This window comes from Squalius cephalus (genome assembly GCF_949319135.1).
Source record: "Squalius cephalus genome assembly, chromosome: 4".
In the NCBI taxonomy this organism is placed as follows: Eukaryota; Metazoa; Chordata; class Actinopteri; order Cypriniformes; family Leuciscidae; genus Squalius; species Squalius cephalus.
This window is the reverse complement of record NC_137125.1, coordinates 49,831,463-49,858,253: the sequence shown is the minus strand read 5'-3', so window position 1 is coordinate 49,858,253 and position 26,791 is coordinate 49,831,463. Positions and strand designations below refer to the sequence as shown.

General features: G+C 38.6%; 1 protein-coding gene and 1 long non-coding RNA gene across 3 annotated transcripts in view; one reads left to right on the top strand and one right to left on the bottom strand.

The window, feature by feature from the left end:
- Nucleotides 1-418: 418 nt before the first annotated feature.
- The window catches only part of mpped1 (metallophosphoesterase domain containing 1), a 35,194-nt gene continuing 8,821 nt past the window's right edge, over nt 419-26,791 (bottom strand). Inside the window, exons 4-7 of the mRNA XM_079868645.1 lie at nt 21,948-22,173; nt 4,196-4,311; nt 2,661-2,774; nt 419-2,061 (exon numbers count right to left, since the gene is read on the bottom strand). Coding sequence (XP_079724771.1) covers nt 1,943-2,061; nt 2,661-2,774; nt 4,196-4,311; nt 21,948-22,173 — 575 coding nt within the window. The 3' untranslated portion in view covers nt 419-1,942. The remainder of the gene's footprint in view (nt 2,062-2,660; nt 2,775-4,195; nt 4,312-21,947; nt 22,174-26,791) is intronic.
- LOC307156928 lies at nt 15,047-26,519 on the top strand. Of its 2 annotated transcripts, none has more exons than XR_013820837.1 (3): nt 15,047-15,230; nt 15,387-15,509; nt 26,043-26,519. It is a non-coding gene; the product is annotated as an uncharacterized lncRNA (long non-coding RNA). The 2 variants fall into 2 exon arrangements; XR_013820838.1 differs by having other exon boundaries at nt 15,047-15,268.

The window sequence follows — 26,791 nt, the reverse complement described above, 5'->3', positions numbered from 1 at the left end:
TATGTATGCAAATATTTCTTAAATATATACATGCATGTGTGTGTATTTATATATACAAAATAATTATACACAGTACACACACATATATTATGTAAACACAAACTTTTATTTTGGATGCGATTAATCGCGATTAATCTTTTGACAGCCCTAAAATAAACCCATTCTCTTTATATACATTTATGAATAATGTCACTTCCTGTGGAGCTACTCTGATGACGTCATTATGTCTTCAATGTGAAATGAAGCGATAGAGACAGGTTGAGTTCGAAACGTTGAGGTTGATGATCTTTTCCAGAACAAAAAGCAGTTTCGACAGTGAAATTCCTCTCTGCTAGAATTTATTCAACACCGTAACTCTTTAGATGGCATAAGATTAACTGAACAAAAAAAAAAAAAAATCTCTCAAATAAAGACATTTTTTATCTTTAGCACTGAAATTTCACTACACAAGTAATTAAACAATCCACAAAATCTGTTAGGAAATTCAGATCAGCATGCTGGGAAAGAAATGACTGGAGCACAGTGGTAAACCTGATGACAACGTCTTCAAAGGAAAGGCCCACATACGGGCACGAATGAATGGAGAGAAAAAACAAGAGGAAAGCCACATGACAGTGTGAGCCACCTCTGACCGAGTGCAAACAAGTGTACAAACAGTAAGAAGCCCTTAAAAATAAATAAAGATGAGAATCCATCTCCCAGGCATCAGCTCATCCTTCCTTTCCTAGTCCAATATTTTTCTTTTTATCTCTTCGATCTCTTCGTCCTCTGATGCTTTCTTTTCCTTGGGCTATGAAAGAGGAGCAATTGATCATGTATCAATGCACAGGAGCCCACAGACGCACGCACACACACGCAGAGTGACAATTCGTTCGATTTGTTCATTTTTATTCATCCAAATATGGAAGAGATGAAAACCCTCTGGACATCTAACAGAACCGTCATATTAGGCCTAATGCCACACACAGTTAATGCTGAAGAGCTGTAAAAACACATGGGAATAAATTATCGCCAGGAGGAATGTTAATAAATTATAGTGGGGAACATGTGGATCAAAGTGCAACGTATTCTTGTTATGCAAAAGCGAACTTTGCGCGCACGACAAGTCTTTGATATTCGGAGGAGGGACATTAACGGCACGCTTTAGAAGAACTTTTAAATATTTGACCTTAAACACTTCAAACTACTGTAAAAGTCCACACTGCTTTAGTAAAGGACCGTTTGCTTGAAAACACACTCACAGTTTTACACGTTTACAGTAAATCGAACAATAAAGAAGATGTAAAAAAGTGGAGAACACAGGAAAATATTCTGACTTTTTTTTGTTAGTCCCCCCCCCCCATCACTATTTTTTAACATCACATTCCTGTTTAGGGCAAATTAATTTCTTCCAGTGTATGGCCCCAGGTTCAAAAGAGCAACATATAACAACAGAGCAGTTAGGAAAAAAGTAGGATGAGAGACAGACTCGGATAAAGAGAGAGAAAAAAGTGGTAAAGACCCTGAACAAACTTGTTTGCACCATAGCACTGTTTCCTCTGTAACTTTCAGGAGTGGATCCAGAGCAAAAGAAAAAAAATATTCTCCCCCCCCCCCCCATTGAGGTCCATTGAGGCTACAAGGTTACAATGTTCCTTAAATAAGTGCCAGCCAAATGAGGAGAAAGCTTAGCTTCCATGACCAAAAGTACATGCGATTGTCACGCCGATTCAAGTGCAACACAAGAGTCAAGTTCAGAAAAAGAGTTCAAACGTCTGTGAGGCAGAATGCCACTTTTTTATGTCTGAGGGTGGCACACGGCACAAAAATGGGTGAAAATATCCTTGGGAATATCCAAATTAGCGTCTCTCGCTCGCTCTATATACACTACGCAGCATCTGTATACGCTCAAGAAAGGGACCCTGAATGAAAGAAGGTGGCGATGGGCGGGGTCTCGGTTCAATCATGAGCTCCTGGGATTGGGCAAGTCGAAAACGATGGGTGCGTTCATAGGCTGGAAGTTCACCGTGCACGCAGAGGCGTTAACAAACGTGGTCGTTCCATCTGTCATCATACCGTAACCTAGCTCACACAAACATAAAGGACAGAGAATATTACCATTGCTTAAGTTGAAAAACGTCATGTATGTGATGCTGTAGCGAAAATATAATACAGGTAAAAGGTGAAAACCGGTTATAATAAAATCAAAAACCAGGATGAAAGTGTTAAAAGCTTAATGGTAAGTACAAATAACCATGCAGTGTGTGTGAGGGATGAATACTTTTAAGATTTTTAACCACTAAGACATTGCAAACAGAAAAAAAATTACACATAACAGTAAGTAAACAGCTAATATTTTATGTTATGTCACAGAAATTATGCAAAAATATGTCAGAGCCAAACACAGACATGCAAAGCACAACACACAAGCTTACACAAATTTATAATGCAATCGCATTGCCCTCTATGAGATTATTTCCTCTGTCTATTATGAATATGAATGTGAACTAGTTCTTGCTATAGTGCTGTCAGAAGGCAAAGCAGCATGGGACAGACTCTGCCTTGCTAACCCCAAAACAGGGCGGATTGACGTGGCAGCGTGAACAAGATCACAGGGCTGTGTGGATTTTCATGCATGTGATTTATAGACAGTTGGGAACATCATCATCTGATATGATTACCTTCATGAATGTGTCCAAATACGTGTAGTTTGGGCTGAACTCTCCTCTGGACGGTGTTCAATAGCTCCATACAGCCAACACGTTGCATCTTCCTGGGCACCCAGTCCAAGAAACCTACAAAAAAGGAGTTTAATTACTAATATGAAGATCACAAGTCAAAGAAAATCACAGATGACAGAAATATATGATGTTTGTTTAATTTGTTACAGTTATGCTTTTGGAGTTAAAGCAGGACAAATGCCAGACATATCTTGTTGTAAGTTAGGGAAGGGAATCATATCGAACTTAACAACTGTGGTTCTGATTCAACTTAGTGGTTTGGGTTGCTTAAGGAAGTTTTATTAATTTTGAAGAAGAAATTTGATGTCAGAGGTGCTAATTTAAGAACTCTACCAGGGTAAAGTCTTGACTCACTGAATGTTAATTAGATGATGTGACTGGATGCTCTAGAAAGGTTACAGAACTGATTAATATTCATGAGCTAAGCCTTAGCCATAGTAGGATTAATAAACACACATCCTGGATTTTAATTTTCCTTTCACAATTAATTGGTTGAGTCCAAAAATGTTACACATCCAGAACCAATAACAAAAACAAACATGAAGTTTGGGTCCAGATTGCGAACTGGTTCTTGATTCCCAACAAGTATAGAGCGAGTACAATGATTTCTTTAAGTTTTTGACTTCAATAAAGGCATTTGACATTCTTATGTCCATCTGTATTGTTTTTATATGCAAACAAAAATTCATTTTTGTGAAGAGACTTAAGCTGCATCTGAAATTTAATACATTCCTACTATGTGAAAAACAGCACGCCAACATAGTAGTATGTCCGAATTATAGTATTCAAAAAACAGTAGGCGAAAAAGTATGACCTACAACTTCAGCCGAGACTCTGAAGTACGCATTTGATGGACACTTTACTATCCCATGAGGCCTCGGGAGAGGATTTGTGTATCGTGGTGAAGCGATGAAACTGGTCGTGAAGTAAGTTTCAAACTATGTAGTATCTACTATACAGTTTGTGATTTCGGATGTAGCGTTACTGTATACGAATTGATCCAAGGTGATCATTAAAGACTATAAACTTGATTTTACACATGTAGTCTGATGTCTCTACATACATAATGCACAGAGTTACCGTGAATCTTTAGAGACCTCATTTGAGGCTAATGATAAACACCCACATCTGCACGAATGTATAGTGAGACACGTCTTTACCATGAGAATTACACATTGTCACATTCTCAAAGCCCAAAAGCTTAGTGTTTTAAACCGCAGCTGTCTTTATGCACAAACTTCCATTCTCCGTACATATGACTGTGTGTGTGAGGGTTTTATTATGTGCGAAGGGATTTGCTGCACTGCGAACAGCGTCTCAGCGTTTGCATGCTTTAGCAGCCTGCTGTAGCAACTCCATCTGCCAAAGCCTCAAAGCAAAAGACTGTGTGTGCGCAAGGATGAAGACAACATAATGGGAAATAACCATCAACGCATGCTTTGTGTGTGTGTATTTGTGTGTGATTTAGGCCTTACCCAGAGGAGGGCAGTGTGTGAGAAGAATATCCGTGGAATCTGGGATCTGATTCCACTTCTCCAGCAGAGCTTGTCCTCGTGGAAGATTAAAACCCCAGCCGTAGTACCATGGCTGCCTGAAAACATAAAGAAAGAAAGAAAAAAAACACACAGTTAAAGCCTGCTGATGTGACCATGACCATTACTTCCAATATCTTCACTTGTGCTTCACTGATCTTTTACCCAGACTGCCCAACCACTGATGAAAGATGTAAGATGACATTTCCATGTATGGTGAATTAATCTGTGAGATATCTTAGGTTTATGATGGAAAATCCCCAAATCTCAAATAGCAATCACTTTGAAATGACTGTCACATCTTTTACTAAATGTTATAGAGAAAAATAGTTTAAACAGAAGTGAAAAAGAAAACAAAACAGGAGACAAATTTAGCTGTGGTGGGAGTTACAGGTATGAGGCCGGATAAGATTATGTCCTCATCTTTTCTTCCCCCCACCTCCCATCACTTCCTGTCATCTCTCTGCTGTTGACTGTCCAAAAAAGCAGGGGCGTGAGGACGATTTGAAAAGCTTGGCTCATGAATATTAATTAGGTGATGTAACGCTCGCCTAGTAGTCCAAAATGATCGAAAAGGCTGGTAAGTGGGCGCTTCACATAGAGGATTACCATTTGTGCATTTGATCAGTCCACTGCCAATGCACTTGATTAGCAGAGGCTTCTCCTTGGTCTTTAAGTCATTTAAACAAAACAAAGAAAACACTTAAAATTAGGGCTGTCAAAAACAATGTTTTAATTTAGATTAATTCAATGAACTAATACATTTAATATAAATGTATTAATTATTAAACAGCTCATTTAAGATATTAAATTCATTAAAATAATTTAATATTGAATAGTGATGAATATTTTTATGCCTGTATGCATATATATATATATATACACACACACATACATATATATATATACACAGGTCACACACACACATGAACTAACTATTAACTACGTCTTTTGCATCAATAAACTCCTAATTACTAATAGTTAGTAAGGTAATTGTTAAGTTTAGGTATTGTGTAGGATTAAGGGATGTAGAATATGGTCATGCAGAAAAAGGCATTAATATGTGCTTAATAGGTAATAAACAGCCAATATCCTACTGTAGTAATAGGCATTCTCATAAGCAACCAGTTAATAGTGACAATTGGACCCTAAACTAAAGTGTTACCATTTATATTTGTGTGTGTGTGAGAGAGAGAGAGAGAGAGAGAGAGAGAGAGAGAGAGAGAGAGAGAGAGAGAGAGAGAGAGAGAGAGAGAGAGAGAGAGAGAGAGAGAGAGAGAGAGAGAGAGAGAGAGAGAGAGAAATGGGGAAAGATCAGAGAGACAGGAAGAGAGAGAGAGAGAGGTAGAGAACAGGTAGAGAGAGAGACTGTGTGTAAGGACAGAGAGGGGGGTTGATGGTTTTGCCTATGCCCCATCACTTTGATTGCAGATGCACCAAGCTTGAGTGACGGTATAGAAATTAACATGTCACTAACAATCTGTCCCCAGATCCATCTTCCTCTGCTGTGGCGGATTTGCACAGTATGTGAGTATGTTGAAAGACTCAGAGAGTGTGTGTGTGTGTGAGAGAGAGAGAGAGAGTTTACACATGAAGCTTCCCTTGCCTCTACGTGGATTTTGTAATTTATAGAGAGCAGTCACTTGAAACATTTACTTTTATAGCTGGCTGACGCATCGGTGTCCTGCGCTGCAAACAAACACACACACATATGCACACACAGACCCTTTGAGGAGCTATCTAGATCAGCTCTGGGTTCCATCATCTTAAGAAGGTCAAGAGGAAAGAAGGGGCTCATGGGAAAGCAAATGCTATTTTCATTTGATTTCAACTGATTAATATTCAAATCACTTCTATCATCAGAGTCTAAACATTTATGATCAAACATCCGAAGGCACATGGATGCAGTCTGATTAATTCACATCTCTAATCTTAAAACATTTAAAATGGCCTTTGCATATTGATGGTGCTATTTAAATATTCATTTCCATCTTTACACGGACGTCTCAATTACACTGGATCGAGAAAGTACTCATTATTGGTGTCCCAAACAGCTTTTCTAACTAAGTAGAGGGAGATTAATAAACAGAAAGAACATGAGAGAGAGAGAGAGAGAGAGAGAGAGAGAGAGAGAGGGTTGCATGTGAACACAGAAAGGGAAAGAGAAAAGGAAACGCTTTGAAAACTGCTTTAAAATACAAGCATGATTCAATCATGAAATTCAAAAACTCTGGCTCAGTTTAATGAAGATTATTTCAAGCCAGAAGATCAGACGTACACGTGTAATTCCTTAAAACGTGACACGGCAGAGCCAGTGATGTACTAAACCATCAGGGTATTTATCAGTTATTATCGGATGTTTTTTCATTTGTCAAGATGAGTAAGAAGCAGAGACAGCTGTTTGCTTTCATGCCTTTACTCCCATGATGCCACACCAGCACAAAAGTGAAAAAAATAAAATAAAATACTCTGCAAACTAGGTTTTAGGATTTTATAAAGCTAATTTAAAGGGATAGTTCACCCAAAAATGAAAATTCTGTCATCATTTACTCTCCCTAAAGTTGTTCCAAACCCGTATGAATTTCTTTCTTCTGCTGAACACAAAAGAAGATATTTTAAAGAAGGTTGGTAACCAAACGACTGATGGACCCCATTGACTTCCATAGTAGGAAAAAAAATTACTATGGATGTCAATGGGGACCAGCAACTGTTTAATTACCAACCTTCTTTAAAATATCTTCTTTTGTGTTCAGCAGAAGAAAGGAAATCATACAGGTTTGGAACAACTTGAGGGTGAGTAAATGATGACAGAATTTTAATTTTTGGGTGAACTATCCCTTTAAGGGGTGTTTTTCCACGTAAAACATCACCACAATGCAAAGGTGTTGCTATTTGGTTGCTATAAGGTGTTCTGAGTGCTGCTAGTGTATGTCGATAGGTTGTTGCCAAGTCAAAAGGGGCTTTTGCACCGGGTAGATACAGGAACTCGGTTATAGGAACTAGCCACCAGGACAGTCCACTCCACTGAGAGCTATTTGAGATTTTCCTGGTTGCATTCGCACTGGCAGTAGTAACTCTGAAGTGACGTAAGCCGACCGTGAGCGACGTCATTTAAACACGACATTTAACAACGTCAGCAACTGGAGGATGGAGGACGGCATGATAGGTTGAGAAGTGCCCGGGTGTCGATCCATCTATCGCTGTTTTCCATGTTTGTGGAGTAAATATATGTAAACTGTGTTTAAAAAAAAGGCGGGTGACGGTGTTTTGTATGGCACGTGTATTGGCCAATCAACATACACGTATGTCACTAGTAGTTCCTGTTCCTGTTCCCCCCAAAAAGGCATTCCTAAAACTAAAATCGATCCCAGTTCCTGCAGTGTGAACACTAAAAAAAACTTGTATTTTCGGCCACAGGCATAGGAACAATGAAAACGTTCCTCTGCTGAGAAAGCCCGTCGTAGATTAATCACTCACCAATCAGAACTAATCAAATAGTTGGACTAGAACTGCCATGTTGTTAATGTCTTTTTAAAGTAAGTCTATTTAAAGTAAGAGAAAGGTCTGGGTCAAATCAGTGAGTGTGTCTGCATGCAAAACCTCTCTTGGCCAAATGATATCAGTGCAGTTTTGCCATAAATCTTTAAACGCAAGGCTGGGGGGAAAAGGCTGTTAGGCCTTTTTTGCTGCTAGTAAGGTGACGCACTTTGAGTAGAAAGATAAAATGGGTGCGAAAATTGGGGAGAAAGCAGAAATATGAAGTGTCATTCACAGGTCAGTAAAGTTCGTCCTAACAGCCCTTTTTACATCAAGCGCATACACAAGCGCTCTATTCCAAAACCTTTCTGACTAGAGGCTACAAGACAGCTAGCTTCTAAGGGTACAAATACACATCAACAATGTACTAAAAACAGAAATGTTCTTCCTTTGGTTTTTCACAAAAAGACGACAACGTTGTCAAAATGATCCCCGTTCACGCGGATTCACAAAAACGACAAAAAATGCTGTATTCTGATGCCAGGCCAGTAGATGGCGATGTCACTTTGTAAAGAAACACCTATAGACTGAACAACATTGTATTCTCTGATTGTATTATGCATGCGCAAGACGTCACAGTTTTCACACATTTGAATGTTTGTAGTTTAAATGGAGATGATAGTGGTATCGTTTTCAGAAACGTGCATTCTGAAACCAATTATCAAAAATGTGCATTTTCAGGGCCGCAATACGCTGTTTTCGTGTAAATGAACAGTCAAAATACATAAAAAGTTTTCCGTTTTTTTTTAAAATAGAGTTGTGTAAAGGTGACATCCTGACTATCATGGTGGAACCCTCATAAGTGAACGCTTTGAAACACTCTCCTGTGTTCTCACACTTTCTGAATAATGAATTTTCACTTTTCCAGTCTTTTTGAAAATATTTTTAGAGCTTTCTTTTAGCTAAAGAAATACAACTAAAGTAAAAAATATACCACAGAACTTTTCCATGTTTTTATCAATTTCCATGTCTTTTCCAGGCATGGAAAACACACTTTTGAAAGCTTTTCTAGGATGGTGGGAACTCTGTTTCTCCATAAGCAGCAACTCAGCAAGCTGTACAAAGAGCACTTTGCATGGGAGTTTAAAGCTTCATTCACTTAGCTTGTAGCAATGCATTCTGGGATTGTCCTATGCACAAAGAATACACATGATTCTGCCTTAGTATTTGGCTAAAATAAGGTATATCTTAGGAAGCGGCTTAATTTCAAACTTCAAGATGAAAGCGCTCCTACAGTATGTACCTCCATAGGCAGCTCACTAGATTTTGGAACATAGCAATGCATAACTAGACATGTGTGCTCATTTACGCAGACACATACAAGCTATCTGCAAATGAGGAGAGCTTCTGTTCAGCATCCTCACCTGTGGCTGCTGTAATTACAGATGCTGGTGGTTGCCTGATGCTAATTACAGAAGAGATGTACACATTCTCTGTGTGTGTTTAAGATACTGTATGGGCATGGCACAGAAGCAGGAATGAAAGTGAATAATTAGTAATGCGATGTTTCTGACAATGACCCAATTGTGTGTACGAAGGAGAAGAGGTTAGGAATCTACAGGGATAAGCTGTTACATCTCTGAAGAGTTAAGAGGCAATATCAGACAGCCTCTTGACAGTGCACACACACACACACACGCATACATAACCTCATTAAGAGAACGCGTTTCAATTAATAGCTTGCAGGTCACAACAGTCCACTGAGATATACTAGCACATAAGAAGTGCTGTTAACATCACACATGTGCTCACTTACACACTTGCACTATGAATGAACAATAATACAACTTTTCTAATTTTCCCGAAATGGCTTATCGAACAAGAAATGAAATTAAAATAAAAAGGTGAAATAAAAACAAACAAACAAACAAACAAACATTAATCTATAATATCTCAAATGATTTTATCAGTGAAATAAAAAAACAAAGAAATATAAAATTCACACACAAAAGAAAAGCAATGTAGGTCGGGACTTGATTTTATCGATTGGTTGTTAAATAAATAAAATAAAATAATACGGATGAATGTGTTTTTATTTGATTTTATCATAGAGAATAAAAAACTAAGAAACATAAATCCACACATATATGAAAAACAATGTAGGTTGGCTATTGAAAATAAAATAAAATAAAATAAAATAAAATAAAATAAAATAAAATAAAATAAAATAAAATAAAATAAAATAAAATAAAATAAAATAAAATAAAATAAAATAAAATAAAATAAAATAAAATAAAATAAAATAAAATAAAATAAAATAAATAAAATAAAATAAAATAAAATAAAAAGTAATACAATAAAATAAATAATAATAATAATAAAATTTGTCCATAAGATAAGTCACATGCAACATAAAATAAGCTGTGAATTTTCCATTTCATGTCGACTTTAAAAATTCAACGAGAGGGTTTTACTGAAAAGCTAAAGCATAGCATGCCGTGGAAGCGTATAAAAAAAAATAAAAAATAAATCTGAACTAACTAGTTGACCTCACGAATCAACTAAAGCACTAGTTGATCACTGTGACCCATCTCTAAGTTTTGAGCCAGTGTTGTATATTTAGTACAGGTTGCTGTGTTGTGTAGTTGTATTTCAGGCAGTGTTGCATATTTAGAACAGTGTTGCTGCATTTTTCAAGCCGTGTTGTATATTTAGCACAATGTGCTGTGTTGTTTTGTTCTGAACTACAGGGCCGGCTGGACTTTGATGTTTAATCTGAGAGAAGCAAGCGGTCCATTCACGCGGGGCTCCAGTCCGAGCGGCACAGCAGGAGAGACACACACTCCACAGAGCGACAGAAAGGGAGAAAAACCCTGGAAGGCAGAGTATATCAGTCTCTGACAATAAAGGGATTAGCCCAGGCTTGAGCTGATATGAGTGTGTATCTGTTTATGTTTCTGTCAGACATCGCTGCACACATGCTCTGCACAACTTCCCTGTTTGCCTGATTCCCCCACTCGGTCTCTGGGTTAACATGTGATAAATATGAGACATTTGGTCCCCAGCATGACTAATGCAACACTCAGCATGCAAAAGTGAAACCAAGACTGCTGGCCATGACATATACACACATTCATAAACACACAAACACACACACACACACACAGTGATTAGCATGTTTCAATTCAGTACCTGAAAATGTGGAATTTATTAAAAAGAAAATTTTTATTAAGATAAATGAAAATGAAAATGAAATTAAAATAAAATATATAGCTGGTGGAGAAATTGGAAATTCAAACTGACATCAATCGAATGAACACCACAGCTCAATGTGAGCATGTGTGTTAACCACTAGGCCACGGTTTACACCAACAATTAAGCACTAATGATAGTCTTAAGTATAAATTGAGGGGTGGATAATGAATTTGGACCCTGGGAGAACGTTTCTGGTCCATTGCATCCGATCCGGACAGTCCGAGAACCAGCAGTAACAAACCCATCTGTGCAATGAGACATCTGCCCACACAGCTCGACACCTCTCTCAAACTTACACACACACACACACTCGCACTGGCCTGGGCACACGGCAGACTTCAGAACAGCTGTGTGGACTCACACTCATCAACAGGAACATTCACAGCACTGATTAACATAACGAGCCAAGAGCAGGGACACACACAGAAGTGTTTGATAGCCGATGCAGTGCTTTAAAGGAATGGATTGAGCATGAAAATGAAAATTCTTCCATCATTTACTCACCCTCATGTTGTTCCAAACCCGTATGACTTTCTTACAGTATGTGGAATACAAAAGGAGAATCTCATTAGCACATTAGCATATTCAGATTTGTCGCATGACATGTACATGCCAAATTTGAATATGCTCGAAATCCTTTTGTGTCCCACAGAAAAAAGTAAGTCGTATAGTTTTGATTGATATGGATGTGAGTAAATGATGGGCAGACTTTTCCTTTAAAGTCTGCCCATATTTCTTAAAAGCAGTTCTTAAACGTCAAACGTTGCATGAATAAGGACCTCTGCGTCTGCAAAGCTACATTCGGCATTCCTTTTGAAAAATCAGGCTTAATAAATGCTTACTGAAAGAAAAAAATCCTCAATGGACAACATCTGCAGAGAAGCTCTCATCTTGCAATGGTGTGTATGTGTGTCCGCATAGAAGACGAAGATGCTCGATTGCAAGAAATACCCAATTAAACTTCTCATTTATATTATAAAAGACAAGTAAACTTAAACTTTCCAAAACAATCCCCATGGCCCTTCACAAAGAAGAGTAGAATAGGAATGAGAGACACACAAAAAAAGGAGATGTAGAGTAGAGTAGAAGAGATGACAAAATTAATCGAGAGAAAGAAAAGCAGTCTTAGTTCTTGCAATAATACACACAAAAGCACCCTGCGTTTTTTGCATTGTCATTTTTATTACAAATACTCATCTCTGGACATCGTGGACAGAGAAAACAGTCTGAAATATACCTGCATCAAAACCTGCACAAACACTACTGGAATTTTTAGCTAATCTAATCTTAGCTGATCTTAAAATACTCTGCTGCAACTGACCAATCAGAATCAAGAATTCCAGAGAGCCTACCACACTCAAATATTTGTGCATAAGCACTGCTAAACTGTACAACTGACCATATTCATCCTACAAAGCTCTGCCAGTTTCATGTTTCTGGTATCACTCTGTGCGTCTGTGGTCAATATCTGCTTACATAATTTAACCTGAATCAATACATGCATGTACATTTGTTTATTTGGCAAGTAGCTGTGTAATAAGTGGGATAATGTGTAATTCAGCCAATCATTACAGCAAAATAAAGCCAAAATAAATAAATAGGAAAATAATTTGAAGACTTTAAGACCCTCTAGTGGTACCCGCTACTACTGATTTAGGGTGATATGTGGTTACGTGGGTCATACCCCTGCTGATCACCATTTTGTAACAACTCTACAATACATATACAATTACTATACTGTATGAGTGCTATTACATTGCCATCAACATTTTTGCTCCAATTATAAGAGGGTATTAATAAGCGGGTTTTGTTCGTTCTAAATGCTGTGGAATTATCATCAAAATTAGAGGTAATATTTAACATGTAACAGATGCATTGACATTAGCTTGAAAATAACCTAGAATATTTCTTTAATAATGATTTTTAATCACAACCTTTTTATAAAGCATTGTAAACATCTTTACTGAATCTTTTGATAAAACTAAAGACATACTGAACAGTATGAGCAAATCTGAATGTTTGCGCAATAGGCCTTTAAACTACAAAGCACACGGCGTCTGGAGATACTTCACTGAACGATTACTTCTGTTTCTTGCGTCGGGTCCCTTGGCTTTGTCTCTCGTCCTTCTTCCGGGAGGATTTTAGGAGCGCTGAGAGATATGTGTGACTCAAACACACACGTGCATGCAGCACTAATGAGCTCCCTCTGGAAGCCCTCAAACACGCTGTCATACGTTAGAATTGCGTTGGCAATACGTTAGGTTGTGTGTTAGCAGTTTGTATATGGTGTTGGAACGGTGGAGAGGACGAAGGGAGAGGAGAGAGTGGAATAGAAATGGAGAGAGTTTAAAAAAGGATGAATGAGTTGATAGGGGAAATATCAAGGCTGTTTGTGTGTGTTTGTTTGAGTGAGAGAGATGAGCCGTCGCCAGGCCCCTCTAGTCTGAACTGTGAGGAGCAGGTGCAGGACAGCAGCATCAGTGTGTGTGTGTGTGTGTGTCTATGCAAATGTGTGTCAGTGACCACGTGTGTGTGTGAGATGAGGCTGTCATATGGATTGGCATGGAGCGATGCAAAGCTATAGCCTACTGGACAATGAACACACACACATACTGTAAACACACATGCAAGGTGAGCCTGTCAGGTCATAGAAACTTGCTCCTGCTGTGTTAATGCGCTTTGTGTTGGCTTACCAGCAAAGCCTTCAGCGTTTACACATCGATACAGTTTCAGCTTGACTTTCTGCTTCAGCTTGCCCATCTGAAACTTTAGCTCCATGAGGAGCCATTTAAATATTGTTTCAATGAAAATGCAATGCATTTTTTAAAAGCAGAGGCTATTTACACTGACTCCGCCCACTGACGTCTGGTTGGGCCAGACAATCTTACCGAAGACGCTGGATTGTCGACAGTAACAATAATGTAGGGGTAAGGCGCATGGCAGAAAGTTTTTATTTTTTTTTTATTTTTGCCAAACTCGCTCTACTACCTTTTCCCATCACATATCAGATCAGAAAGGACTATTTTTACATAGTGTAAATACTATCTATCACTACAATCTAGTGTAAATAGCCACTGCCTTTTTTAAATGTTATTTACAAAAAAAATTGGTCACCTAATATAAGGTGTCTTTAACTATGTACATTTACATCATTTGATACAATGCACTTATTCTGCACATACATGTTTTTACATTGTACTTATAATTAAAAAAAAAATACCTGTATATAATTACATCCATAATTACACTGTTAACCCTTCCCTTACCCCTTAACCCACCATTAAACCTGCCCATACAACCAAACTTGCCCCTAAACGTACCCGTATCCCTCCTCAATAGCAGAAAAAGTGATTTGCAATACAATATGAACACAATAAGTACATTACACTTATTTTTTGATGTAACTACATAGTAGTTAAAGACACCTTATATAAAAGTATGACCAAAAATATAATACAATTCCATTGCTTTTTTATTTTAAATGAGGATGATAAAATTTGTTAATACAGCTGTGATGCAGTTTTTAAAGTTTTGTAGGTACCCCTCATACCCCAGATGATCATATTTGTGTGAATGTGCATCTGTGTAAGGGAATAAAATTTCTCCATCTCTAATTGGTGACAGAAATACTCGCAAAGTTTTGCCACATGATACCACATTTCCTTCCTCCACAGCTGTGCGAAGGAAATAAATAGCCAGTACAGCATAGAGAGCAAAAAGGTGTAATGAACAGGAAAGGGAGTTAAAATGTAGAAACTGAGGTAGAGTAGCAGAGGAAACGCAGAAGTGGTTGTCTGGGATTGTGGCGGTGTTTCTAAAAATCAGCATCTAATTCCGCCTGTGAAACTGCTGGACATTTTTTTTTCCTCCCTCTTCCCTCTCTTTCCCACAGAGTGATAGTTGCCTTAGCAACCGTGGCAAATCTTCCTTTTCTCAAACAGATGTCCCATTTAGTTGGAAATTAGAATGTGTAAAAACCCAGGAGACTCAAATTATTTCCAAGTTCTCCGGGAGGAGGGAGACGGAGAAGAAAAGAGGAGCGTAGAAAAGAAAGAAAGTGGCGAGGGATGGAGAGAAAAAGAGGAAAAGGGAGGGAGAGGGTTACATATCCTCCTCCTCAGGAAGTGTGAAAGTGTGTTGATTAGCCATCGCTGTGGGGCAGCTAATTCTGACGCCCGACCAACACTGAAGAGGCAGCAGACGGAAAAAGACACAAGAAAGGGAGGACAAGATGAATACAGGATGGGTATGAACCATTGTATGGTCCGTCTTTCGCTTAATACAGTGTATAATTTATTCTCCGAATCATTTTTTTTTCAATTTACTTCTGATACGACTGATAAAGCGGGTGAAGTCATGGAGAAGGACGGAGATAAAGTGTAGCATCTCGCCTGTTTTGCAGGTAAACAGATTCAGCGTTTATGAGAATGTAAAGAAATTCCCCAGAGCCGTGCGTGCTCACATATGTGCGAAGACACAAGCCCGGTGTGAGCGAGGAGTTTTCGCCTTGGAGACCAATTTACAGGTAACATCCAGCCAAGACATGAAGCCCCACATTCTGCTTTTAATAAAAAAAGCTTTCTTTTCTATCGCTTTCCCAGACAGAATGATTGACACATAGATAACAGGCTGAAAAGACCGGCGCGTTGGAATATCTGGCCCTTGATTCGTGTCAACGTTCCCCATGCAATGCTTTCAAGTCTATGGAGCATTAAGCTACAGCTTTCCTATTGGAGCAATGCCATTTTTTTATATTTTGCTTTTTTTTTTTTTTTTGCAAAAAGGGTAATCGCTGACATTTCAAAGCACTGTCAATGATTATGCACATAATTTGGTGGTATCAGGGTCAAAAATTGCTCTAGATATTTAAAATGTGAAAAAAAAAAAAAAAAAAAATTTTTTTTTAACTGTGATCTATATACATATCAATATATCATAATTTGATATATTGTTATAGCCATAATATATTACGATATTTTATTACTGACCGATATACCATTATGTTGGTGACCATTTAATTAATGAATTCAATTGAATTACTTGCACAACAAATGGACAACAAACTGGGCATTTCGTGTAAGAATAAAAAACTACATAATGAATGTAGTAAGTAAAAAAAAAAAAAAAAAACCTTCCAGTGGCAAATTCCGCTTACTTAAAAAAAAAAAAAAATCCCCGGATAAACAATTTCTTAATCCTACCAGTACCATTCAATTTCCAATTCTGCTCTTTTTCTGTCCGAAGCTGAAATATATTTGATCTTTTTCCTACTCTTTCACTATTACTACTGTCACACTTCCCGCTTTCTTGCTATCTGGCAGCCTCACAAAAGCCCATAACGCCCAAGTTTGGAAGTTGAAGCACAAGACATGAGCCATGTGAAAAGGCCTTTAAGAAGAAAAAAATAATAATCCAAAGCAGATGGAAACAGACAAGGTCGAACAACTTCTCTGAGTTAAGAGCGGTTAACTCAAGTGTGTGAGCGTGCGTGAGGGGTCTATGACAGGACTGGGCCGTTCAGACACCCCCTCTCCCTCAGGCATCTCAGATGTTAATTGAGGAGGTCCTCCAGTGGCCAGCCCTACATAGCCGAAGCGGTGAGCTCTTTTCCCCGTAGGGAGACACGACTGATACTGTACTAATCTCTCCTCTCTTCTCAAATCATTCTCCACATCAGCCGCCACTTTAATTAATTCACACAGACGTGCTGACAAGGTCAAGCAGTTAAACGCACTGTTTTATATATATATATATCCACCACCACATCGTCCTCTCGATCATTAGGCTCAGTTCCTCCTCTCCTCCTTTTTAATCTTTCGCTTCGTCCAAATGAAGGGCTGTTCATTAGCGGCTTGTGCCATGTCCCCTTCATCAGTGAAGAGTCGTCATCAAAACAGGGGAGGCAGGTACACCAGAAGAGAAAACACGCATCCTCTCTGTCTTTCACTTTACTTTCTTTCTCTTCTTTCTTTTTTTTGTTTTTTGTTTTGATGAGCTTCTTTAATTGGGCCACTACAGAGGAGAAGCAAATCCTCAATAATTAAAAAATCTAATTACGGAGTCTTTTGCATCTCTGGCAATAATTATTCCTTGTGGAGTCACTGGATAGTGAACATTTCTTCTATTTTCATTTCAGTTTTACAGGGGGAAAAGTCTGCTCGCTCCTTTATGCTTTATCCCCTCCTCTTTTCAGTCTCTTTTCCTCCCCCCTTGCATCTTTCTCAGGACAAACTTTTTGATTGCTGTCACTGATCTTAATAAAAACGCTTAAACACCCACAAACAGTACATACACACATACTGTATGAGGTGAGCAGTAGGAGTAAAAAATAAATAAATAAAATCAAAGAATGAGTAACTTTCTATCATGTTAACAGTAAATGGTATTCCATAATCTTTGATAGAAATTCATAAATAATTTTTAAAATTAAAATAAAACTATAAACTTATGTATACATACTATTACATTCTACATAACCCAATATATTACACTACTTTTGTTTAATCCAGTGAATTAAATACTTAAATACCTGTTAATGACCAGTTCTCCCGTTTTGACTTTGTAATTTTGCATTACTCCACGTTACTCCATAAAATATAGCATGGCACTGGGCACATGCCGTCATGCAAACCTATACTGTATATATGTTGGCAGCCAGGTGTTCAAGAACATTGCCGTTGATTATCATCTGTCTTTGCTTATGAACGCCCTGCTGTGCTGTGCTGCCTCTTAGAGCAGGAGAACAAGACTGACTGAAAGTGATTGACAAAAATCTGTTACAATTAATCTCCTTTGTGGTGCTCTTGTAGGAGATGGAAGTTTTAGACCAGCTTGAGTCGTTTGCTGATCCTGTTCCACACCTTTACATCATTTTATATTTTCACTACTACACTAACACTAATTAGAAGAATTAAAATAAAATAAAATCCTCTAGACCTTACTAGAGTTTCAAGAGACTTTTTTTCCCAGTAGAAAAATAAACAAGTTTTACTTTCATGATTTTAAGAGATGCAATTTGCACTTTTTCTCTCCCAAGTAGCCCTGCAGTGTAACAAATTAATTTTACAGAACAAATACAGATCCAGTATTTCATTTTTCAATTATGCGTCAAAAAAAACCCTGCACGAATACATAAATGTTGTTCAAAATAGCTTTAGATAAAGTATAGCATGACATACTGCAGGACACTGCTGCCACTGCTTATAAACTATTCAAATAAAAGAGCAAAAAGGCCAAAAATGTCACTTTTCACTTTGTACAGTTTGTGCATTCAAAGGCAAAGCCAAAACCTTTAAATCTCCTGAGTTTAAATGCACTTTTCCGGATTATCTTCTACCTGCTCTTACTGCCGGTGCATAAACATTCAGCTATAAGCTTTCCACCCCCCCGCAGGGCACACAGGATGTGTTTGTGTTCACCAAGCATCACTGTATGCATAACTGTCCATATGAGCGCATATACATGGGAAAGTTTAAGCTGCGTGTGTGCGAGTGTGTTTAGCTGAGAGCGATATGTGCAGCGGGTCCTACACAATTGTTTGTGCTTCACGCTCTTCTGAAAGGGACAGCCATCCTTAATACTTCATCCACCCACACCAGCTCACACACACGCACACAAATAGGCACAAACGCACCACGCGTCTCTGCATTTGCAGATCTGCGGATGACAAATGACTTGTAAACTTGCATTAGCGTCAGCAGAACAGAAAAACACGCCACATGTTTCCCCCATGCAGGTCTTTTCATTCCAGAATCACCGTATGACAAATAGTCAGGATTTAGGAAAGAATGCAGCGTGCCAAGATCTCATTTAGCCCGGTAGAGGAGAGAGAGCATGTGTGTGAAAGCACGCAGATTACGAGTAGGGATGTGCAACAGCGACTAGTCAATTATAGAGATCGACTACTCTCTCATGTTTTCTTATTTATTATCATTTCTATTGAGGAATTTGAGTGATTTGAAGTATTAAATTAGGGTTATTGTCATTCTAAACCTCGATTTTAACCCTGGGTAAAGGAATGCTTCACACTTGTAATTTAGAAGCGGAGTTAGCACCACCTTTTACCTGAGGTTAGTTGCACTTTTGCGGTGTTAACCCAGCATTGCGGTGCCAAACGTGTGCAGTGTGAAATGATCTTGTGTTAGAATGTTACAACTAAACCAGTCGCGTGTCTCATATTCACATGCTTTGAACAGTCATGGAAACACAACGCATTGTATAAATAGTAGTGTCAGCATTTGAGGCGAAAACTGTTAAAATGGTGGCAGAAAACATGACAATTGCAATTAAGAAGAGACCGTTTCGTTCTTCCATTCAGGAAAAACTAGAAAGCAGTCGAATGTGCAAAGCTAGAACCTTTATTCAAACAGGTTGCATGCCTAGTTTGTCCAATCAGTGACACTGACACAACAAATATGCAAATAACAACGTTAACCCAGGATTTAGTGTGAGACGATAGCCAGGAGTAATTTTTAACCCCAGATTATGAGCATTCTTGTGAAATGTGAAGCAAGATAACCCAGGATACCATTTACCCAGGGTTTGGAATGATCCAGGGTTAACTAAGTGAGAAAAGCCCTTAGGAGAGATACATGATTAAAATAACCTTTTTTTTTTTACTACATAGTAGTTATTTATACAAATGTAAGGCAGGATAGTCTATTGTAAGTATTTTTAAATCAACTTTACACTAAAAAAAAAAAGAGCAGGTACAATTGAGCATGATGCTCCTGCTGAAGATCTCTACGTTTGTTTCATTCTGTTGTGCTGCAGTTGTTTTGGTAACTTTCTCAGAAAAAGGTACACTTTTGCACCATATCTAAGGGTGTATATAGTTCCAATATGCACCTGTTAAGGGTAGATAAGGTACTAAAGGTGTACCTTTACAGGTACTGCCCCAGTGACAAGCTTTTGTTCCCCTAAAGGTCCAAATTTTGCACATTTTACCTGACAGTGCAGGTAAACTTAAAAGGCAAAAAAGAGAACTGGAGCCAGAAGAGAAAAGAGAGACAGAGAGATGAACAGGATGTGATCTGATGGACAACATAAGCTCTTTTCCAAACTATAGCCTTCTTCTGCCTACATAGACATCTGCCTTCTAAGCTTCTTCACTGAAACAGAACCTCAAAAGTGACTGATTTAGAATTAATTTGGAATAATTTGTTTTTGGTTTTCATTTTTTGTTGTAATTCTCTCTGGGGTTGTCTTTTCTGTGAAGAAGAATACATACTATAATGAGAATCTGGCCAAAAACGAGGTATCGTAGAAGGCAGCCCAAACACATAACCTACAATTTAAAACAGCCTTGACACTTTATATGTCTTTAAATAGACAGCTTTGGGAACAGAGCAGTAGATGAAGAAGCAGAACAAGTAGACTCTACTGAGCAATGCAGTGCTGCACAGATCACAGACAGCCTTCGCCCGCAGCAACACAGGACTCGGCCCATAAATCCAGGAGACTTCACCAGAACAAAATCTCCATGGAGATGAGAGTTTTGCAACTGTGACCCAGTACGGCAGAGTGTCTTCAACTCTACAGTGACAGGAGGAGACAAATGGATGTAGGACTAGATGGAATGACAGAGAGAGAGAGAGAGAGAGAGAGAGAGAGAGAGAGAGAGAGAGAGAGAGAGAGAGAGAGAGAGAGAGAGAGAGAGAGAGAGAGAGAGAGAGAGAGAGAGAGAGAGAGAGAGAGAGAGAGGGGCTCAGAGACGCACTTTCTGTCCACCTTCCCCTATGCTGGAATGCTATTACCAGATCTCAGCAGTGCTTATGTTTCTGTAAGTCTGCATGGTGTAAACAAACACACATACACACAAGCACACTGGCATAAGATGAGGATTTCTGTCGCGACATATCGGAGTGGATTAATACTTGAAGGTTTTAATCTAGCTCATGAGTTCATGACTGTTGTAAACACCATCAACTTGACAAGCCACAAACACATGAATGAATGCTTATTTATCAACTTTGATGTAAGGGCTTACTGTGATATTTGCAGAAGCCATCTGTCAGTGAACACACCTTAGATGGGCCACACACACACACACACACACACACAGCTATAAAAATGAGAGCATATCATAGACCTCTATTGTTGTACCAAACCAAACCCGTATCACAAAAATAAACCATAAATAAATAAATAAAATAGCTATTATAATAATAATGATGATAACAACAGCAACTACAACTATTATTATTATAACCTTATCTCTTAAAGAAAATGCTTTGCAATGAATAAATTACTATTATAATTTATTTTTATATGATAAATTATGTTAAACTTTACAAATTATTTATATTTATATATTATAAATTATTTATTGTAATTTAATTATTATAACGAACTATAATAATAAATTATTATTTGTAAATGTATTAATATTATCAGACTTCATAATTACCATTAAAATGCGTCTTATTTATTCACATTTATTGCTTTTAATATAAACAAATTAAAATTACTAGAGACAAACCCTACATCACTTTTACTTTTATTTACAGAAAACATAATTTAGCTCCTATATGAATCTGTTTTTCATTTTAGCGACACCTCCATGTGGTGTCATTGTGTTTACTATTCTTGTAAGGACATTTTTGCTCCTGCAAGTTTAGAAAATACACCCACACACACTATTGTACAGGCCAAATTCATAAAAATAAAAAATAAATTGCCTGGCATGCATTTACAATACATCTGCGTTTATACTTAGAATTCAGTGCTTGCAAGTAACAAACACACATAGTTATTCACACACACTGGCACAGAGGTAAATCGCAGGACAATAAGGGGTGGCAAAAGAAGTGTTAACAAGAGAGATAGACAGAAAGAGGGAAGAAGGAGCAAAAAATGAGGAAGACTTGAGGGGGAAGGGACAACACAACAACATATGGTGACAAACACGGTGACAGAAAGACTTGAGAAAGCGTGCGCAAGAGAGAGAGAGAGAGACACTCACCACGGTGAGCCGTAGATGCGGAAACCCCTGACGGTAACATCAGAGTCCTGCAGGTAGATGCAGTTGGTGAGCAGGGACTGCACGTTCTCGTAGTTCTCCGGCTTGAGTTTGGAAGCCGAAGGAAAGTAGTAGAAATCCTGCTTTATCAGGTCTGCCATAAACTCCTGATCGAACGTCAGCTCGTGGTTCCCGGCTATAACGATTTTTATCTCGTAGGGCAGAGTGCCTGAGGAAAGAGAAAACAGCTGTCAGGATACAGTGCCTTCGTTAGGGTTATGATATTCTTTTTATTATTTATCATCCTTCATGCAATGTTGCCATGATTAGCAACTGTGGGGATTCTGCCCACGCTTTTTTTACTAACAAATTTCCATAACTTTTCCAACTCATTTGTGGTTCGTAGATAAGGACTTTTTTGACTCATTTTGAAGACACTGCACTCAAAAGAAATTGTATAGATAAGAACAACTAGAAAATCAATTTTCACTACAGCAATTTCCATGGCTTTTTTAAGATTTTACTGAAGATTTTATTATTTTCCAGCACTTTTATTACCATTTTTAAATTCTCAATTAAATCCTTGTTTTAAAAAAAATATTTACCTGTCATTTTGTCCATCACTGTGGGGTTCCCAATTTTTTTAGCGACAATAATCTATCTGGAGCAAAGTGTCTTGATCAAGGATCAAGTGATTACCCCTTGTATGGTTCAAACCTGCAACCTTTCACTTACAAGCCTTGAACCAATCTTAAAGGGTTAGTTCACCCAAAAATGAAAATTCTGTCAGTAATTACTCACCCTCATGTTGTTCCAACCCCGTAAGACCTTCGTTCATCTTTGGAACACAAATTAAGATATTTTTGATTAAATCTGAGAGTTGTCTCACTCCTCCATAGACTTCTAAGGGACCGAAACTTGCTGGCCCAGAAAAGTTATTAAAGAGATTGTTAATATAGTCCAAGTGACTACAGTGGCTTAATCTTAAGTTTATCAAGCGACGAGAATACTTTTTGTGCGCAGCGCGTCAGTGTTGCACGTCACCAAGTAGGCTCACTATTGGCCGACGCTGGTCATGTGTGTGACGCGCTGCGCAAAAACACTACGTTAACTCACTCGAGGCCCAGAGAGAAGGAAATGAATAGTGGAATAAAGTCGTTATTTTTGTTTTTTTTTATAACTTTTCTGGGCCAGCAAGTTTCGGTCCCTTAGAAGTCTATGGAGGAGTGAGACAACTCTCAGATTTAATCAAAAATATCTTAATTTGTGTTCCGAAGATGAACGAAGGTCTTACGGGGTTGGAACAACATGAGGGTGAGTAATTACTGACAGAATTTTCATTTTTGGGTGAACTATCCCTTTAAACAAATCAGCAGATCCAGGCAAAATGTGCACTTTCTGCATTTTCTGCAAAATTTGCAGAAAACTTTCTAAATTGATTTAAACACAGTCTAATGTGTAGTCTTAGAGAGACTGCACTTTTATTGGTACCTAAAAGCATTGAATTAGCCAAAATATTTAATAAATGAGCACATAAGGGGAAGGGGGATGTGTAGCACTGTAAATGACAGTCGGACTAATACAGAGGAAATCTGCGCTGCTTTCTGTGGGCACAGATGCCACATGGGCCTGCCAATAAGGTGGGCTACATCATTCTCCTTGAGGTATTAAGTTGGTTGATATTGGGAATTTCGGCTAGCAGAATGCATTGCAGTAAATCAGAACATGATGCTGGACTAAAGAATTCGTTTTTGGTTCCTCTCTGGAACAATGCAAATTAATATAGCACTTCATAAATCTGACATCAATAAATGCACAAATATTATTACTCCTCGTTCCGTTCCATCTCCATTTTTTCACGGTTCTATAAAATTTTCACCACACCGGGGAGCGAACCTGTCCACGCCTGACAAACACAAAGACAGTCTGTCCCCACAAATCTCCTCTCTCCAAATCGCTCTCCCCGCACCCCTGCGGATCCGAGGCGAAATTACGACAAACATCTGGAAATGTTCCCTTTATTTGAAAAGTGTCATAAAAGAGATGAGATGCGTCAGAAAGTGTAAGGTTTGAGTCGTGACGGAGAGTTCAGTCAGCCTGTGTTTTGACAATTACGCAGCCAAGCGTGTCCCTGAAAAGCGGCAATTAAATTGTGGGCGGGAAGGATGTGGGGGGGTTCTGGTTTTGAGGACCTGCAAAAAAAAAAAAAAAAAAATTGACAGAGCACACACACACACACACACGCAGTCCCTCGCACATGCTTATGCTCAAAACGTGTGACTTAACAGCAATTTTCCTGACACTTAACACACACACACACAATACTCCATGGCACCTCTCAAAATCTGCATCCATAAGCACAATTTTACCATCGCTGGGAGATGATCGTAAAAGTAAGACATGGACAAAAATTAAAAGTCAGTTTTATGTGTCCGTGGCAGATGCTTTACAAGAATCAGCACAGGAGTCTTGCAGATTTAAAGCCTCCTTCCAGAGGCAAAGCTCTGATATCTTTCATGTTTGCTCAACAGTTTTGTAATACACGTAATAAAGAGCTATCTTCAAGCTCAGTCGTTTGCTTTACTGTGATCTGATTTGATTTCCAAGCAGATTTTAGAGAGTTCATATCTTCTAATGCATGTCAAACCCTTCATAATTCAACATACATTTTTCAGACACCTGTCAGGACACCCTCTATATAACAAGGAATACTAATTCTGATTGGTCTTAGCATTGTACTTTACTTTAGTGGTTCTCAACTGATTTTGCTTCAAGACCCAACCTTATATTCAAATTGGTTTAGCATGCAAAAGCAAGCAAATGTCTTTAAATAAATAAATAGGCAGATAAGCAATCAATTGGAATCAATCAATTGTTGGAATCAATGTAACTACCTTATACCTATAGTAGACACAGAACTTATGCTCAATTAGGGTGTCAACACTTGGCATATTTGGTTCGATTAAAACAAACCTTGGTGAGGTTGCTCTGTTAGTGTGGTTCATTTGAATACGTGTGAACGCTGCCATCTGAACCCTGGTGCACACCAAGCAAGCGGACCGAGACCCCTGAAAGCAGTAGATCTTCATTTGTGTGTGATGGAGGGATTCCTGCCGCTGTTTTGACTCCTTTTATTTTATAAGCTCTTCATGAGTTCTCAGCTGGTCAACATACCATATAGGCTACGCACATACAACGAGCGCATTTAGCTCAGCACACAGTATTGTTTTGGATGTTCGGTAAGTTCTGTGGTGAAAGATACGTAATAAAAGCAGACCTATCAGGTTGTGAACATGTCCGTATGCCTTTAGGTTCGGTATCTTTAGATTCAGTGTTAAAATGGCATTTAAAGTGAATGCTAAGCGGGCCAGGACTAAGGGTGTTGTTCACACTTGTAGTTCGGTTGGCTTGGTTCGTTAGGTCCAGACCATCATTTAGTCCTGGTCCGCTTAGCGTTCAGATTGGCATTTTTATCACCGAACCTAAAGGCATAGGGATATGTTCACAACCTGATTGGTCGGCTTTTATGACGTATTGCCTATTTTGAGACGGAACTTGCCGAACATCCAAAACAATACTGTGTATGTGCGTAGCCTACAGATGATGGTGTGTTGACCAGCTGAGAACTCATGAAGAGCTTATAAAATGTGTAAAGAAGGAATTCCCCCGTCACACACACAAAAGAAGATCTGCTATGAGGAGATGTAGTTCTGATGCCTGGACCGAGCTGTAATGGGCAACATTGCGACTATGACAAGTAAAAACAGGTATTCTTGAGCATTCTGTCCTTTTTAGTTGCATTGTATTATTTTCATTTTAGAATTGTTTTTCAATGCCATCCATAACCCTGTATTTTGGGATCATGTTCTCCTTCTATTCGTATATGTTCTCACAACATACAGCCATTTGTTTATGTGTGTCCTCGCATCAAAAAAAAAAAGATAAATTCCATGTCGTGTTTATGTTGTGCACCATCGGTTTCACGTACATGTGTAGGCACTGCAAAAGTGTGAAAATCTCCCGGTGCATATGTTCATCTACGTGTACTCATTGCCTTTCTTTTCTCTCCTTCTCGCGCTCCCTTTCTCTCTCATATAGATTCCACAAACGGCCAGACTCCTTCAAAGGCAGAATTACAGAGAGAATCACCATTTTACAATGGAGTCATTCTCTTAGAAACACAAAGCAAAAAAAAAAAAAAAAGTCTTTGGAAGCAATCAATCACACAAATACAAAACGCCAGCAAGAGGGAGGATGGAAAAGACGAGCCCAAAGCTTTTGTGATGAGGAGGAGCGGGAAATGGAAAAGAAAAAAGCATGCCGATTTCAGCCCAAAATGCCTAATCCGGACACACGGACGAGTGTGCGCTGCTTGTTGTTATTAGTTTCTATCTTCTTGGGCTCTTTGTCTTTGATTTCAAAAGCACTTTCAAGGCAGCAATAGCTTAAATTTCACTGTGAATCTGACAGACAGCTTCTGTTCTTTTCACTTCAAAAAGAGCGCAATTAAAGTGGATGAATGCAGGCCCGTGCGTGCTCACACAGAGGCAAACGTGCAGCGAGAATAGCATGTTCAACAACACACACACACAAGCAGTTGCCATATAAAACATCTCACTCTTAACATGTCTTGTGAGTGTGAGCTGCAGCATTGACGTGTGTGTGTGTGTGTGTGTGTGCTCTGGACCATTAAAATAAGGGCTTTAGAGGTGCATAAGCCCAGAGGAAGTGTCCGGATTTGAATGCTATTGTCATTTCTGTTCTGGTGGGTGGTCTTTGGACTTTGATGGAGCAAATCCTCCAACCTCCAAAATTCAGAGCTCATTCAAGAGGATTATGGAGCTGTC